Source organism: Sardina pilchardus, chromosome 10 (assembly GCF_963854185.1).
Source record: "Sardina pilchardus chromosome 10, fSarPil1.1, whole genome shotgun sequence".
Classification (NCBI taxonomy): domain Eukaryota; kingdom Metazoa; phylum Chordata; class Actinopteri; order Clupeiformes; family Clupeidae; genus Sardina; species Sardina pilchardus.
The window spans coordinates 4,045,131-4,063,402 of record NC_085003.1 but is presented as its reverse complement, the minus strand read 5'-3'; the positions used below and the strand labels follow the sequence as shown (position 1 = coordinate 4,063,402).

General features: G+C 39.3%; 1 protein-coding gene across 3 annotated transcripts in view; it reads right to left on the bottom strand.

The window, feature by feature from the left end:
* Positions 1 to 18,045, bottom strand: part of LOC134093669 (chromatin remodeling regulator CECR2) — an 89,648-nt gene extending 71,603 nt beyond the window's left edge. For all 3 annotated transcript variants that reach the window (XM_062546845.1, XM_062546846.1, XM_062546848.1), the window contains exons 1-2: positions 17,771 to 18,045; positions 6,558 to 6,652 (exon numbers count right to left, since the gene is read on the bottom strand). In XM_062546845.1, coding sequence (XP_062402829.1) covers positions 6,558 to 6,652; positions 17,771 to 17,890 — 215 coding nt within the window. In that variant the 5' untranslated portion in view covers positions 17,891 to 18,045. The remainder of the gene's footprint in view (positions 1 to 6,557; positions 6,653 to 17,770) is intronic.
* Between the last annotated feature and the right edge of the window lie 227 nt (positions 18,046 to 18,272).

Genomic DNA, 18,272 nt, shown 5'->3' with positions numbered 1-18,272 from the left:
TGTTATATCATGTTCCTCCACCCATCTTGTTTATGCGATCACTTGTCTATGTGGTTTAATGTACCTGGGTAAAACCAGCCGAGGAATAGGACAAGTGAAAATAAAAGTACCATTAAGCGCAATGATAAAATGTACTGCGACAGGTAGGGCTGGGCGATATGGCAAAAAAAATTGATCACGATTATTTTTCCCATATTGAACGATCTCGATTTTTAATCACAATTTTTTTTTTACTTATTGCGTTGGTTGCACCGGTGCGCCTAGCTTTTTTTTTAGGTGCACCAGCACAAAATTTAGGTGCACCCACATTTTTCTTTGCATCGCCTTTAACGCCAAAAGGACACCTTTTATCGCACTCCTTTCATATAATGTGAATGATTTTTTAACAATAAGGCGTAGAAAAAGCTTGAAACACAATATATAAGGAATATGCATATTCTTTATAAAGAATTATATATATACACATATATATATATATATATATATATATATATATATATACATATATATATATATATATATATATACGTATACATATATACACACATACACTGTATAATGCTTTCTACATAGGCCTACTGAAATTTCGGATATTCATGACATTCATGACTATTCATATTACAACTCCGCCTCTTTAATTCAGCTGTCGGCTTGAAGCCTCAAAATATTGTAAACAAAGTAGCATAGCATTAGTTGGCTAGCTTATTATAGTCTACATGGATTAAAGTGAAAAAAAATCATCTGACTGAAAATTTTTTGTCAAAAAAAAAAAACACACGCAACTGATGCAAATCAAAGGGCCTTAGCATAGACCTCCGTTTACAAGTAACACATTTTAAAGTAGGCCTAGCTATTCAATACTGCATACTGTTGCTTATTAGGAGTGTTCCCAGGGCCGGCCATAGCCCCCCAAAAAAGTTATAGGGGGTTGGGGGGTGTCACCCCCGAGAAAATGTATTAAATACTGCTATGTAAATGCATAAATTCTGCACACTTTCAGTCAGAGATTAGGGCCAGCATTATGCCTAAAATACATATATGTCTCCAAAACATTCCTCACCTGTTATCAGACATGCATGAAAAAAATTAAAACTCACAGCCATAGGCTATTTATCGTCAGATAGGCCTCTGTTATTGAAGATTTGGAATAATTGATTTGAAATGTAATGTGCAAAAGAATTGACATTTTCTGATGTCAGGATATAATTTGGTGTAACTTACATAGGCCCTAGGTGACATGTTGTTTAATTAGGTGCATGTCACTTTAAGAGGTTTTAGTTTTTGAGTAAGAACGTGATGCACAGCATGAATGTTATTAGAAGTTCCACGGTTTTTCTGACCGTGTTGGTCGTGTCAGTTATATGAGTATGAACTGTGCTGTTTGTTACAATAAACATTCAAGAATATTAACTTAAGACAATACATTTTTATAAGAACACGCGTCAGTCGTAGGACCCCTGTTTCGTTTATTGGAAACGGACCTACGACTTTCTCTTTGAAGAAGACAAATTAGTCACACTGTAGGCCTAGACAAAGCTACTGGATCCTTTTGAATTGTATAAGTTAACCTTGTTGGCTTTTCATAATTATTTTTAGAGAAATTAGCAGTTAAATATAAACAGTAGGATAGCCTAATAGTGGCGTGGCGCAGACACACACTTTCCCGTAGTCTCTGCGTTTCGAGCGCACCCGACTCTATTAATAATAATGACCGAAAGTAGGCTATAGCCATGTTCTTTTTGACTATTCATCTTTAAGCTCCCCAACACTGCCGACCTCTAAGTAGCCTAATTTGATGAGATCGGGGAACTAACCTACACAGCAAGTGCGGACAAGAAGTCATCGCAAACATCGCAGACCTTTGCACAGCTATGCGTGAATGTCTGTCCTGATGCTATTCTATAGCCTACTATTACAACTGGCGAAACAACTGTTTATTTTCATTTTACTTTTATGAAGAATATTTAGCCCAAATCATAGACTAATTAAACTGAAAAACAACAGCTTTCCTGAACTTCTGCAAAGCTTGTTAACAAAAGCCTAGGCTGCGGCTCCAATGCATGGCTATAAATCAGGACTGTTCTTTCGTCTATTATTGTATCATTAAGATGATGATGATGATGATTATTATTATTATTAGTAGTAGTAGTAGTAGCCTAGTAGTAGTAGTAGCAGCCTAATAGTGTTTATAGCCTCGCCGCAGCCTAATGTTCATCAACGCAGGTGCACCAACGCATTTATTTATTTATTTATTTTGCGCACAACGAAGATTTTAACATACCAGTAGGCTACAAAAGCACAGGCCTATCACAAAACAGGGTTCAAACTACCACTGCGGTAACCCACCCCCTCCCACACACACACACACACACACAATTCTTTTCTCCCCGGATCTGCATCAATCTCATGATTGACATCTAGCACCTCCGGTTGACGGAAATCCGTCGTAGCGACGGAGAACTTTAATCCATGAGTCTACTGGTTGGACTGTTCAGCTTCCCCACGTGTGTTTAAGTTTCAAGGTAGGCCAATACTTTTTCTCCTTGGGACAGGCACTTTTGAGTCTTGGAGCTGGAAAACATTGAGATGATCAGTCAACTTGAATGCAAGAGTTTTAATACAAATTGTGCAGTATGCTATGATGCTAACCGGATTTTAATTATGATTTCGCTAGTCGTCTTCTATAGGCCTACGTCATTGATTTCACGATTCTCAAAGTACATGTCGAGGGGGGATGTTCATTAAGCGCGCCGCGCACGAGAGAGAGAGAGAGAGAGGGAGAGCGAGAGAAAGCGGTCCTAGGAGAGAGGGTTTACTTGATACAGTTTGGTAAAGTTGCACGCATAGTCTAGCCACGTTTACATGGCAACTCGTGAAAGAAATATATGCTTTCACCCGAGCCGCGTCAGGCGCACCAGTGCGACCTAGAATTGTTTTCAGGCGCACTGTTGAAAATGTTGGGTGCATGCAGACAGTGCGGTGCCAGGAAAGCGGGTTGTGATGGTTGTCAACTTGTCGTGCACTTTGCTGCAGCATGTTATGCACGTGATCGAGAAAGTATACCCACAGCTGATCACCGTGATCGAACTTAATTTGATCGCTATCACAAATCGAGATTGTATAATCGCCCAGCCCTAGCGACAGGGTAGTCTAACAACCTCAAACATACTGTTCAGGGGTGTGATTGGCAAAGGACAAAAAAAAAGGAAAATATATCCGATATATTGTTCAAGTGCACACACTCAATGGAGAGCTAGGATTAAAATTCAGACTGTGCCTTTAAATAGGCAACTTTTTTCCATGTATCAGCACATTGCTACAATAAGCCATTTCCACTAAAAAAAAAACAGCTCAATATTACGTGCAAGAGTCAAGACTGATGTTTACCAAGAATGCCAAAGTGTCAATCTCTTAGCACTCATAATACGTTTTCTCTAGGGATGCAACGGTAAAGTTTTGCCACGGTTCGGTTTGTATCACGGTTTTTGGGCCACGGTAACGGTTCGGTTTCAATATATCAATATTATCTTGGCTCTAGCATACAGGAGGTTATATTTGCCTTTTCTATTTCAAATCAACAATGTGCTTCTACTTACACTTGCAGAGAAAATATTAAATGCATAGCCAGACACAGATGAAGCAGAATCACAAAAATGTATTATAAGAAAAGAACACCATCATTGCCTTCTGTCATAAACAGGCAATATTATCCATAGTGAAGTGCAGCATAAAGTAATGTGTAATTATTTATTTACTATACCACTGCTTGGTCAAATTTCCTATTGTGGTGCGCTATTTGAAACGTGCATTATTTTTCTATATACCGCACGGCTATGATGTAGTTCCCTTCTTTTGGGCTTATTACACTTGAATATTAATTCGCCAATGTGAATGTAACGGTAAAAACAGCAATGTTGCATCTAAGACAGCGGCAATATAAATGAAAATGATAGTAGCAGTGGTATAAGCGGGATAATCAACTCCGCGCCCTGTGCGTTTCTAGGAAAATAATGCACTTATCGAAGTGTCCGCCTGCGGCGTCGGGTCCTTATTACCACTTCGAACGTGCATTATTTATTTATATATTTATAACGCACGGCGCGTCGTTGATTATCCCTTACCTGTTGTCTTACAGAACATATAGCCCTTTTGTAATATTAAGTAGGTTGCATAAAATGTAAACTTTAAAAGTCACTTTCAACTGCTCTCTTACACACTTCGTACAGTTCAGGAATCTTACTGCTGAAATGCGTGCCGGAGGGGATATTGAAGCGATGATCGAGAACATTTATCATGTAGCGAAATCCCATACCCAAAACCACCGTATAGGCAGGGCATCATGTCTTTTCCTATGAACACGCCAATCGCATTCGTTATGTCTTTGTGATTTTGGGAATTATAGGAATATTGTTGCCGAAAGGCTGCAGCAATGGATGGTTGGGTTTTCGGTGGCAAACTAGCTCTCCGTGCTGCTCCACTTAAGGTTACAGCCGGGTGATGATGGCGCAAATGGGCCGACATGTTGGATGTGTTACCTTTATTAGGTGATCGTTGTGAAGCAGTGCTTGCACACTGTGCTTTGTTTACTGACGGTCTTTTTGACTTGTTCGTAGGCTACTTCGAATGTCGCCATGATCGTGCAGCCGCCGGTAAAGTTTGTTTCTTCTCACATGACTCCTTCATTTGCATTTCAACGTGCTTATTGGGTCTTGGGAAATTCAGTAAAATTCTGATTGGTTGTTGCAAGGTTGACGAGAGGCAAGCTGAACAGTCAGAGAAAACTCATCCCCCGGGTCCTAAGCACTCCTTGCTATCGCTCCCAGGCTACGCGCGTGCAATAACCTTGTATTAAATAAAAAGTTTAATGTCGCGTATACCGAAATATTGCGGTTTAGGTGAGTCTATTGAACCGAACAGGCCAAACCGAACGGTTCAATAAATTATTGAAAACCGTTGCATCCCTAGTTTTCTCATAGTGAGATGCCTATCCCGAAATATGTTTTGAATGACATGGGGCACACGGGAGGTGAACGGCTGGACAAACGCGGAATGACAAGGTGTTAACTAAACAATTTAGTAGACCTAAGCTAAGGTAGACGGGCTTTGTGGTGAAAACGATGAAAACCAGTAGGCTAGTCTGTCACAGCTAACTTCAAGTACAGTAGCCTAGACTAGTTTACACACGCAGAAATTAAAAGTCAATAGGCTATCAGGACCAGGAGATTGTCGTCATTATCGGAAAATCCAGACACGTCAAACTGGACGCGAACGCGAAGCAAAAACGTAATAAATACTACTTAACTTAATAATAATACCTAAACAAATAATTTGACCTTTACCGTTTCATGGCTTCTGCTAAGAAACAAATAGTTTACCACACACTCACACATCGAACTTGCATCAAACAGTCATCAACCCGTCTGCTTTCACTTTCAATAAATTCCACTAGTGAGAGAACGGACAAGGCTTGCGGAGTGATATGAATGAAAGAAGCGCCAAAACCGTCATCATTGTCAGCGGCCTATTATAAAGCAATGGTCTGTGTTTAGGCTACAGAAATAAACCTCTGAACCCCCCCCCCCCCCCCCCAAAAAAAAAAAACCTCAGCGGATCTATACGAATTGCGTGGGTCTCATTTTCAGGCCTGAAAAAACGGAATTCCGTTTAAAAACGGAAGAATCACACCCCTGACTGTTAATAGACTAAAAGTGTACGGGATTGAACAAATTAAAACATCTAAAAGGGGTGGTGACATACAGTATAATCTCTTGTTACAACAAAGGACTTCTATACTTTTTTAAGAATGGATTTAATAAAGAACTGTGTCTGAAGTTCTCGTTCTAGTTCTAAATATGTTAGATATGCAAATGTGTTGAGTGATGTGAAGATTTATTAACAATGCATTGTATTGCCATTATGTCCTATAGTCTTTTCATTGCAATGATTGAATTATTGTTTGGGACTTCCAACTGGGTGTTCCTTGATGTATGTCTCTATAAATGAAGCTCTCCATGTTTTGCCAAAGCTACTCTGATGAAGGCCTAGTGCCAAAACGTCAGCACATTATAGTCAAATAAAAGTGGTGATTCTAAAGCGCTTTTTCCCGTACCTCTTCAAGAAAGCAAAAAACCCTATCGAGGTGTGCATGTCCTTTTTTGATTTTGTAGGGTAGTGGAGAATGACATGAACTGAGAGAGAGCAGGTAAGGGGTTGGATCTAGAAAGGACCACGGGGCGGGAAGCAAACCTGGGTCGCCGGCGTACGGTACAGGTGCCTCAGCCAGTTGTGCCACAGCTGGAGCAACTTGTGCTAATTTCTGCCATTTTACGGGACAACCGTCATATCAGCCTCCCATTTATGCATCTAATTAACTTTCTCTTAAGTATGCAACATCCATTGTTCTGTTCAAAACTGGGTTCTGTTCAAAACTGGTGGACATGTGGGCTGGGCTGCTCCATTAGATAGCACAAACGTTCAAAAATGTTTTAACCAAACCGGTTCAAGAGTGCACTTGTCAGTCAAGAAATGCCCTGTGTGGTGCTTTGGTGTAAACTTACGTAATGTCTGTGCGTTGGTAACATCCCTGTAGAAGACAACAAACAAGATCTGCCAAGAAGTCTGCATCCTGCTTCAACACAGCCTGCTCCAACTCCTGGGAGAAAAGAAAAGGAAGGGCTAAAGTTATAATTATACTCGACGCACCCGACCTGTCGCGCAACAATGTAACGTAATTTCCTGTGTCGCAAGCCACATTTCAGCCGCGCGCCGACCTGTCGCGCACCGAACATTTGATATCAGCCGCGCGCGCCAACTTCGCACAACAACTAGGAAGAGATTGAAGCCAAGCTCATGGAGCCAGTGTCCTTCTACAGTCATCAACCACATAAACCACATTCAGGCATATCATATAGCCTATCCAACATCTTAAATAAGCCCATTCATTTTTAAAACGACTGTTAGTCATGAAGTTTGAATAATAGTAAGTTTGAGAAGTGGGAAGTTAACATGGCTAGGCTGCAGCGAGAGTTGCCGTTTGGATGACTGATTTGTTTACAGTCGTGAACTACGTTGGATAAGTTAACGAAGTTACCAGTGAGAGTTGCAACAGGAGGAATTAGGGGGAAATGACTAGGACCGAGGCACATAAGCATTCCAGCAAAAGGTAAGGAAGAGATTTATTTTCAACCAAAGGATATCTGCTAGACCTAAAAAAAAAAAAATCTCTTTCCATTTAGGGAAATTACACAAACTCATCTCATAAACGAGATGGTAGGCTAATCCTTCAGTTGTGCAAGCTACAGTACCCTCCAGAATTATTGGCACCCTTGGTAAAAGTTGACTAAAAATAGGTCTAAAAAATAATCTTTAGGTGATTTATTGTACTCCCACAATGAAAACAATGAGGAAAAATATACCCTGCAAGGCCAGCAAATTTATTTTGAGAAAAAAGGAAAATCTCAAAGAAATAAATATTTTTAACAAAAACACATTGCTCACAATTATTGGCACCCCTGAAACATATTATGTACAAACTTTAACAGGAGCATTTTCCTATGTAAATGCAACTTTTTAAAGTAAATCAGAGTGTCCGTGAACTTTCAGAAGTAGTTCATGACGTTCTTTTTCACTATGGTATGAAAATGACGTCACTCAGAGGCTAAATCCTCTAGTCATTTTTCATCATTGGAGAGACAAGAGAATACACTAAATAGAAATGAAAAGAAAGTGTGTTAACATTTGTAAGTAAGAGAATGTCAATGAAAACTAGGTATTTTGTTGAAAATGCCTATATTTCCAGTTAAAATGATGATTAAAAGGTTCTAACCATCTGGAAATGTGGCAAACATGCTTGGACAAAGACCCATGGCTATTTTGCCCCCACGTACAGTACAGAGGATGGTATGATAGGCAAAAAATTCCATAAGAACCACTGTTGCGAGTTACATACAAAGCTATCATCTTGGGGTCACCAAGTCCCCCACAAAAATCTTCAAAAGTGACCTCACTGCTAATAGATTATTTAGACAGCATGTCAGGTTAACGCCACTCCAGTCATTTAATGAACAATGTAAAGGGCAGGAGTTACTGAATGGTACCATGACATGTCTGGGAGTGTGGTCTATTGCCAGATGAAAGGAAAATTGTGCTCTTTTGCTAAACACACTTATGGTGTCTTTGGCATACATAGAAGAATGACTATACTAAAAAGAATCACATGCCTAATCAGAATTATGGTGGAGGGGCTGTGCTATTGTGGGGCTGTTTTAATTCCCAAAGGCTTTGGGAACCTAATTAAGGTGCATGGTATCATCAACACCAAGAAAAACCTGAACATTTTCAAAGGAAATCAAACGATCTCTGCCAAGGCCCTAAAAGTTGGTCATGATTGGATCATTCATCAGTGGGGTGTCCTACGAAGCTCGATTAGTGGCTTAGCGAGGTATGTCGCGCTCAAAACCAGGGTATGCTGTCATACGAAAGTGGATTTGTTTTAGCGTCGCTGTATCACCATGGTATCTTATGCTCGCAACCAAACCTGCTCGGGAGCGGGTTATGTGCTTAGTTATAGCTCAAATCGTGAAATATCACCGCCCTCTGACCAATTCTAACCAATCCATTATCTTGAACAACGAAGTTCTCACGTGTGCTAATCTGTCATACTTTGAACAGGTTCGGCCACGCCTCTGCAAACATTTGTGAATCTCGAAGGCGCTTTTAAGTATGTTGTGCGTGCAAATATGTCACTACTGTGGACATGCATGCCATACAATATCTGATGACCATCGACTTTTTGATGTTATAGGTTAGACACTAAAAAAGACCACCCTAGATTTCGCTACCGCTCATAAATGCGGAAGTAATCGTTTTTAAACCTAGGCTGTCTTGTGCGTCTCCACGTTTCCCGATTGGTCAAAATCACCCCAACCACGAGAACGCGCACAGATCTGAGCTGAAAGCCTAGTTTGACAAATTTATCACATACCTGCTGTCGTAGGATCACTTAACTTAATACCCGAGTTAAGGCTTTGTGCAGCCTCGATATGTCTAGATAACCTAGATTTGTCTAACTTGCTTCGTAGGACACCCCACAGGTCAATGAACCAAAACAAATGTCCAGATCAAAACAAATATGGTTTACTGAACACAAAATCAAGCTTCAGACATTGCCATTGCAGTCCCCTGATCTAAACTCCATAGAAAAACAGTGGGATGAGTCAAAGAGGAGAATGCACAAGTGTGGACCTAGCAATCTGGACGATCTGGGGAGGTTTTGTAAAGATGAATGGTCTTAAATCCCTTACTTTGTATTCTCAATCTTTATGGGGTGTCAGAGAAGAATATTACACGCTGTTTTATTGACAAAGGGAGGTTTAAGAAGGTATTACAAGTAGGGGTGCCAATAATTGTGAGTGACGTGTTTTTGTTAAAAATATTTATTTCTTCATGAGATTTTCCTTTTTCTCAGAATAAATTTGCTTCCCTTGCAGGGTGTATTTTTCCTCATTGTTTTCACTGTGGGAGTACAATAAATCACCTAAAGATAATTTTTTATACCTATTTTTAGTCAACTTTTACCAAGGGTGCCAATAATTCTGGAGGGTACTGTAAGTCTGAAATATCAGCAAAGAAGCTAGTTGCTACCATTTACTGCCATTAACGTCAATGGATACAGATACCGTGCCTCTGTTCAGGAGAATACTGCAAATTGTGTCGCGACTACCACGCGCAAGTATACATGGTTACAACGTTCCCCGTGACGTCAACATGTCGCACGACAAGTCGGGTGCGTGGACTGTACCGGGGCCTTAATTCTGTCACTCAGGCCAGACGAACCACACATGAATAAGATGCGTCTTATTGAGGTGATTAGACCAGACATTACTGAACTAGGACCAAAGGGTCACAATTTGCAAAATCTAACCAAACTGACAACAGTGCAAGTCGAGATGCAAGATATTTGGATGAATGAGTAAAAATCCAACCTTGAAGGAAACAAGCTTTCTTTGTGAATGAAGAATGTATCGTAAATGAATACATTTTCTTCCTTAAAATAAAGGGGCCGGATTCACGAAAACAATCTTAAGATAAATCTTAAACTGATTCCTAAGAAAATAAATAAGAACTCCTTAAAAGTGACAAGCACAATATGCAATAATGCTGGGAGCTTTTCTCTTGTAACATTTTAATGCATTTGTAATGGTGATGGTAAGCAGATACTACATTTTCTCATACATTAGTATTAACATGAACTTAAAAGCATGCAAGGTTTTTTTGTGTGAAGTGGTTAACTCAAATATTGGTATAATATACAGTAGATCAAGGTTATTAATGTTGATCACCTATGGTGCAAGTTCATCATTTTTTTCCCTCTGCATATAAACACAATGTGGAAGCAAAATATTGGAGATCAAACTGTTTTATATTTACACTTACATAAAGAGTTGCATGTTTTACGTTAATATGCATATTGATTAATGTAAGATGCTTTGATGTTTTGATATGAATGTGTTTTTAATATGAACATGTTAACTTTAATGTACCTGTATTCATGTGGAGTATTGTGTGTAATATCACACAATATTTTGTGATTTTTCTCTCAGAATAAACATTTTAATTTACTAATTGGTTGTGTGAATACATTTCAATTATACCACCTTAAATTTTCACTGGGGTTGTACCCTTAAAGTACAGATTAGTACCTTTTAAGGGTGCTGTGCTGTAATGATATACACAGGTACATTTCGGTCATTGCAGGTACACAAGTGTACCTTGATGGGTACAAATGGCTAGGGTACCAAACAGTACCTGCATTAGGGGTACATTATTGTACTTCAAAAGGGTACTGCCCCAGCGACAAGCATTTGTACCGACTTAGGTGCACACTGGTAGTTCCATTTCTGAGAGTGTATGTTTGCATTTGAAGAGTGATTTTTTTTTATTTAGATTGTTTTTTTCTTTGGAAACAACCTTTTTTGACTTTGAATAGTAAAGACACAAATGTCCTACCCATAATATGGCCCAAAGACAAAAAAGATTGCTTTGGTCAAAGGAAATATTTTCAATTAAAGAAATGAACTTCAATCAAAGAAAACATTTTCAATCAAAGAAAAAAAGGGTTCAAATGCAATTATTTGGGTCTCACATAGTTTTGGCATTCAAAAACTTTTCAATGTTGGGGTTTTTTATCACAAAAAACATTTTCAAATCAAAGAAAAACGGTGTTGAAAGGCATTTTGTTTTGTCTCAATTTTTTTTTTTGCATTCAAACACTTTTTTTTCTTTGATTGAATGTGTTTTCTTTGACAGAATTGAATGTTTTCTTGAATGAAGATATATTTTTTGATTGAAGCACACTTTTTTATGATTGAATAATAAAGAGACAGATCTAGCTCCATAAAGTTATAGCCTACTTTTGTCCAAGCTCAACTCGGCTCAGTTTTCGAGCGGGCAGAATCTAGACCTCTCGCATTTACTGCCACTGTGCAGAGCTGGCAGCCAGGAGATACAGAGAGCGTGGGCGATCACACACACAGCACAGCCGAACTCAAGGACGGTACATAGTAGGGCTGTCCACGACCAAGGATTTCGTTGGTCGACCAGAGGCTGTCATTTACTCCGACTAATCGATTAATGACCTGCCTCACTCAGGTTAGAGAGAGTTTGTGGTGGCTGCGGAGTCGGGAGAGGCGAATGTGCGCGTGCCATTCAGAACGCAAAACAAAGTAAGTGTTTTTGCAAAACAGAACATGCAAAATAATCGTTTTTTCTCGATTGTACTATTTTGGTGATCGTTAGGAGCCAAAATCGAAATCGAAATTGAAATTCAATTAATTGCACAACCCTACATAAAACACTATTTCTTTCTGTGTATTTTTCATGCAAGATTATGGCAACGGTAGGTAGACCTCTGTATGAGCTATGCTTGAATAGAAAGCAACTAGTGTTATGTTGTTAACGTGACCAACTTTCTCTATATCCTGATATGAGTTAAGAGGAGAGCCACATCTTGCTACAATAACACCTTTAAAAATCTTTTCTGCAATAATGCTGTTTGTTAAATCACTCATTGCCTAAATTCCTGAAGTCGGAATGAAATCATGGGAATTTACTGGAGTCGTGGCGCGCTCCCATAAATGAGTTAGTTTGTAAGGTGACGATCTAAGCTGTTATGAGTCCGAGTCAGGTTAGAGAGGTTAGATATAATCAGAAGTCTTTTAGTCGTGGTTCATACAGTGATGTGAACAATATAAAAACCAAGAATGACCTCTCTCCAGCACAGGAAGAGGCAGTTTCCTACTCAAAACTAGAAAGTTTCTAGGCTGGTAATTGCCTACAGAGGGCCACTCAGACAACGGCAGAAGTGTTGTTCGTCATGTTATGAGATTATGTGCCATCAAAATGATTTTGGCAACGTGATGTTATGGAACAAAAACTGTTAAGGGTGCCTTTAATAGCCTATGGCAGCAACGGAAACAGACAGTCACTGGTAATAATCCATGTCAAGGGTAGTTTCACAATCAGAGTGTGCTCTTGACAGTTCACACACTAGCCTGTATACCCGAAAAATATCATAATATTGAAATATTTTGTGTTATTATTAGACTTAAGAGCACTTTGACAACTGGCAAATACAATTTCTAGGCACAACTGCCCCTTTCAATTATTGTGATCCACAAATCTGTGTTTGATTTTAAATGTAAACCACTTTGACAACACATACAGTATTTGCAGCATACTATGAACAGAACATTTGACCACATCAAGCCTTTTTGTAACATCTCACAAATGTAATGGGGAAAAGGTTTAGTGAACATACAATGTTAAGACATAGTGGGTGTTGTAAGCAAAGAATTCCATCCAACAGAAATTTGACAAGAAAGAGCTCAACTGACTGACCTCATTTGGCAGAGGGCACTTCATACCAAGCAACAACTGCCCAAAAAATGCCCTAAACCAATTTGAACATCAAAAACGTATGCTTCTGGGAAACCACCCTAAATTTAACTACCAACGCATTAAGTCATACACCGTCCACTACGGCATATGAGAATATGCAATATGAATTCCTTATGTTGACAAATGCTCTTTTTATTACATTATATAGATGGTGATACCATAAAGAACAGCAATTAACCATACAAAGAGTTTCACCAATATTTAACCTCATATTTTGAAATTGCCTTTGTTTCCAATATCCACTCCAACATATTTCAAGTGTTTAGGGTTAAACCATACATTTTCAGAATGAAGTTATCTTATGTAATGCCATCATGTTTTAACGAGCATATTTTACCAGGTGGCCATGCCCACCTTTCTCCTTTCAGGGAGATACTAGTCTGGAACACACACACCTGAAGCACCATAGTTTAGTTTCCCTCAAACAAACAAAAAAGTCAGGCCAAACAACGAGCAGGAAAGACAAAATTGAAATGGACTGTTTCAATTCCTGCAAGACTGCAAACATCAAAAACTGTAGCAGTATCACAGCAAAAGTAGACTTACATACATTGTTTCCTGCCTATTCTGTTTATAGTTTGTAAAGTTTAGATGACTCTCTGATTAATTTGATTGACCAAATGATTGCAAAGTTAATTATATGTCTACGCCAGTCACCATGCTAGTGTTGTAAAGGATTCTCAATCGTGAATGAAATTCGCTTAGCAGGCAAGCTATATAGGCGATCCCTCAAAAGATTAAATAAAAAGTCATGTTTTCATATCATGAGACAATTATGTTGGTGCCACCTTATCGGTCCCTTTTAGTCATTTAGAGGGGGAATTCTCCCATGCGCGTAAGGGTGCGTTTAAGGGCGTACTCACACTGGGCAATTCGTACCGTACCCGAGTACACTTGGCCCCTAAAGTCCGGTTCGTTTGACCAGTGGGATCGCTTCATTCCGTATCGGGGTACGGTACGCTAGTACGCTTGGAGGAGGTGGACTCTGGTACGGTACGCATGGAAGCACAGGACGTCATTAATGATGAAATAAATAATAACGTTCCAATTACAATCACACGTTGCATAAAGATTCTAGAACACAGCAACTCAATCGTACCCAAGTACGGTTTGATTATATGCAGTGTGAGCGCAGACCAGGGACCAGAGGCAACCGTGCTCCAGTACGGTACGGGTGAAACGTACCTAGTGTGAGTGCGCCCTAAGTAAAAAAAAAAACGCATATTTCGCGCCATTACCTTCACTGGCTTCATAGGCTGTCCGTCTGTCAGTCTACATACAGTATGTCATGGGTCTTCAACCGGGGGTCCGCGACCCCTAGGGGGTCCGCGGAGGTACTGCAGGGGGTCCGCGAAAATATTTCGTCTGAAGCGTTTTTTTCTCTTCCAAAAAATAACATTTGTCAAAGTTAACATAATATTCAATGAAAATCGCTTCATATTCGTTTTTAAATAACACATTGTAGGCTATCCATGAATCATGCTTGTGATAATGTGATCCGTGTAACATTGTGTTACCCAATGGAACACTTTCCCCCCCGTGCGTTTTAGTTAAACAGCTTCGTTTTCAGCGGCATCTGACCATTTACAAACTCGTTCTTTTCATTCTGGGAGATACATTACGTTTCGACTGTTTGATTTGTTTGCTTAATGTCGGGACTGATGGACCCTGAACTTTGCAGGGTAGGCCTAGCCTATTTGTGTCATGTTTTGCTTTGTTTTTTTTTTTTTTTTTTTAAATGAGAGTCTGCGGTCTTTGCACGTCAAGGCGTTCTGCGTGAATTCATTAATCCAACGTTCTCCGCGATGTCATACCATCAAAATGAAACGATAACGATAATCTTGTGTGTTTGTGTTTCCTTGTGTAAGACAAGTTATATTTACACAAGATGAAGAGGCTCTCTGTCTGTATCAGGTTGAGCAAATGAAGCTTTGCCTGAATTTAGCTGAATTTATACCACCAGAGAGGGTTAAAGCGGAGCTTCTCACACTTGAATATTAATTCGCCAATGTGAATGTAACGGTAAACACAGCAACGTTATATCTAAGACAGCGGCAATATAAACGAAAAATGATAGTAGCAGTGGTATAAACGGGATAATCAACTCCGCGCCGTGCGTTTATAGGAAAATAATGCACGGCAATAATGCCTGCGGCGTCGGGAGCTTATTAACACTTCGAACGTGCATTATTTTCCTAGAAACGCACGGCGCGTCGTTGATTATCCCTTACATATCCACCTTCGTTGACCCTTGTGACATTCATTCTATTATAGGACGAGTTTATGCAACACATGTAAAGAATTATCAGAAACGAGTTGTATAAAGCAGTTATATACCCCCCTGTTAATAATAACTTATGTTTAGAATGTGTGCGTTCGTGTGTGTGCGTGCGCGTACGTGCATGCATGTAGGCACTAATGACTGACGGTTCAAATGATAGGCATGATTTGAGGTGTGCCAGGTGTGGGGGTCCGTGCTCAGTCTCTCTCACAGCCAAGGGGTCCTTGGGCTGAAAAAGGTTGAAGACCCCTGCAGTATGTCTTAGCATAGATAAATTGATATTATGCGTGGCAGCTGCCAGCAAAACCTTTTTGTAAACCATGAGTTTTTTAATTATAAATCTACACACCTCATGCAAGTCTTGACTCTTTGCAAACAAACGTCAAAGCAAAAGTGAAATTTCTTGAAGTATTGTCTTTGTTAAGCTATGTGATGACACACAATTTTACCAGTAGGCAGTTCTTTATTCAGTTCACCGTGCATTCATTTTCAAAATCAAAGACTGGTTGGTGTTCTTTCTGGATTTAAATGGCATTCAGTGGGTCAATGAGAAAGTCCACATTTTCATATCAACCTAAATAAAGGAGGTGGTAGATTAGTCTGGTTCTTTTTTTAAATAAATCACGCCTCTTTCATAAGCTCGCCTTGATTCCGAATTTGCGCGGTGTGGGTGTGACAGAAGCGGAGATGGGAGAATCCGCTTAACAGAGAGGCGCGCAAAAGAAATGCGTAAAATAAAAGCTTAAGCTTAAGCGTGTTCACCTTTACAAAGTCAATTTGATGCTTAACAAACTTGTAATAGGCAAATCATTCACCTCCCAGAGCTATACAGCATAGACGTAGCCAATCCCTACGAAGAAAACCAGCCATGCAACTTCCAAGAGCAGCACCCTGCCAAATTTTGCGAAAATTGGGAAACACTACCTTGTCAGAAGATATAGCTCTGTGGAGATAGTGCTTGCCTGTTATTAATCCTTCACCTCCACAACAAAAGCATATACATTGGGATAAGTAGCAAGAAGTTTGTTGAGAAGTTATATTCCTCTTTACAGTCAACTTTAGCATGTGTTCCAATAGTTATGGAGGGGACTGTACAGATAAAATCACTAACATGTCTTGCCTTAGACTGTGTATAGACCCATCAGTAAGATTCAAAATGCTTCAGATGAAATATTTGCTCATGTAGACAGTCTAATACTTCTTTAGAATTATCCATGCGCTGATGTCTTGAAACCACTTTTTTAAAATCCTTCTATATTGAATGTGTAAAACCCAAACAATGATATTTTCAGATAGTTCCATTTTTGACCCTTTTGAAACCTTTGTGTTTGTGAAATTACCCTCGTAAAAACTATTTCGATGTCAATGTTTAGATTTTGCACCAATTTGCTTGCGTAACCTGTAGGCCAACTTATTTCTCTGGCCAGTGGAGAGGGCATCCACAGTATGACAGTTGCCCATTTTCTGATTTATGGAATGACAAAAAAATATATATTTTAAAGTTATCTTTGTAAAATACTTCGATTTGTAAACAAAATGGAACCAATTTTGAACGTGGCTTAATTGATTGTCTGTATTTATGTTTTGGAAGTTCTTACAAATCTATATTTATCCTGATTGTCCCGTTCTTGTATATTGAAGCATAAACAAGCACAACTTGCGATTAAAAAAAAGTTTTGGTACAGAGCTAAGTAACCCGCGGAAAATGTTACATAGTATTGCATATTACCTTTAACACTTAAAATGTTACCCAATAGTTTCTTAGCTTCCAAGAAGATCGATAGAAGAAAATTAGGTGCTAATGTTTTTACTTCAATCGTTATTGTAATTGAACAAACTAGATTTGAGATAACAAATATAACAAAATAAGCCTCAAAGCAAGTACGCAGCCATCAGAGTTTGGCAAATGATATGTATGCGTTAGGACGGAGCATCGCTTTGTCCAAACAAAAACAAACTGGGCCAGCCACATGGCCTAGCTGCGACTAAAGGCAAAGGACAGTGGTTAGCCTCAAATCTCTTCATGGTTGATACTTTGCTAGCTGACTAAGCTAACGTTAGGCAATCTGAATACTGCTTCAACAAATTGAAGTTACCATTTCCCTAACTGGTAACTTAATTGTAGGTAGCCAGGAGAGTTAACTTACTCCATTAAACTTTAAACTGTTTCAAAACGTAAGCAATATCTATCGCGGAGTAAGTTAGGGTACTTCAGCACAGTCATACACGTTTGTTATTGTGTTCATTTTAATTATATAATCACAAACCAATGTTAACAAAGCCAGCCCACAACTTGCTAGCAAGCTAACATAGTTGCTAATTGGATAGTTGATTAGCTAGCTGACTGGTTAGCTAACAGCTAGCTCGATAATATAACGTTAGCCAACATTAGAAAGCATGCTGCCAGAGTTGACTGGCTAAAGGGATTTCACACACCATCTAACTGTGTCTTACAATGACATGTTCCCACAATTGTTACCTTTCATACAGGCCAGCAATAGACAGACATATTCATCCAACAATTATCGTTACCTCAATTTCAAAGTCTGGCAAGTTGAATGCTGTCCTAAAAAGCGAGCAGAAGTGAGCTATGGCGGGGACTTCCCACCAGGACTGGATCTCTTCCACAGATATTGTACATCCCTGGGACATTTTTTAAATGGAGTAACTTAAGTGTCTCACATTAGTAAGGCGTCATCAAAAATACATACTAACGGCACAGATTCTTCGTTTTGCTACACCGTTTTAACTTTAACCAACACAAGATGAAGCAGCAGGACTACTACTGCCATTGCAACCCTGGGAGGTCAGCTTGCTAATCTGTTTCACCACTCGCTCCTTCACAATAAGAGAACAGATGTGGTGGCGCTACCACTACCAAGAGGAGGGGTGTGCAATTACAAAGGAAACAAGATAACTGGACGTAATTTTCCCAACATTAGTCCAACATTCCTCTTACACATCAAAGGTGTTGATAATCAATTCTGTTACTTTTTTGTCTTACAGACTGACTGTATTTATTTAGTTTTTACTG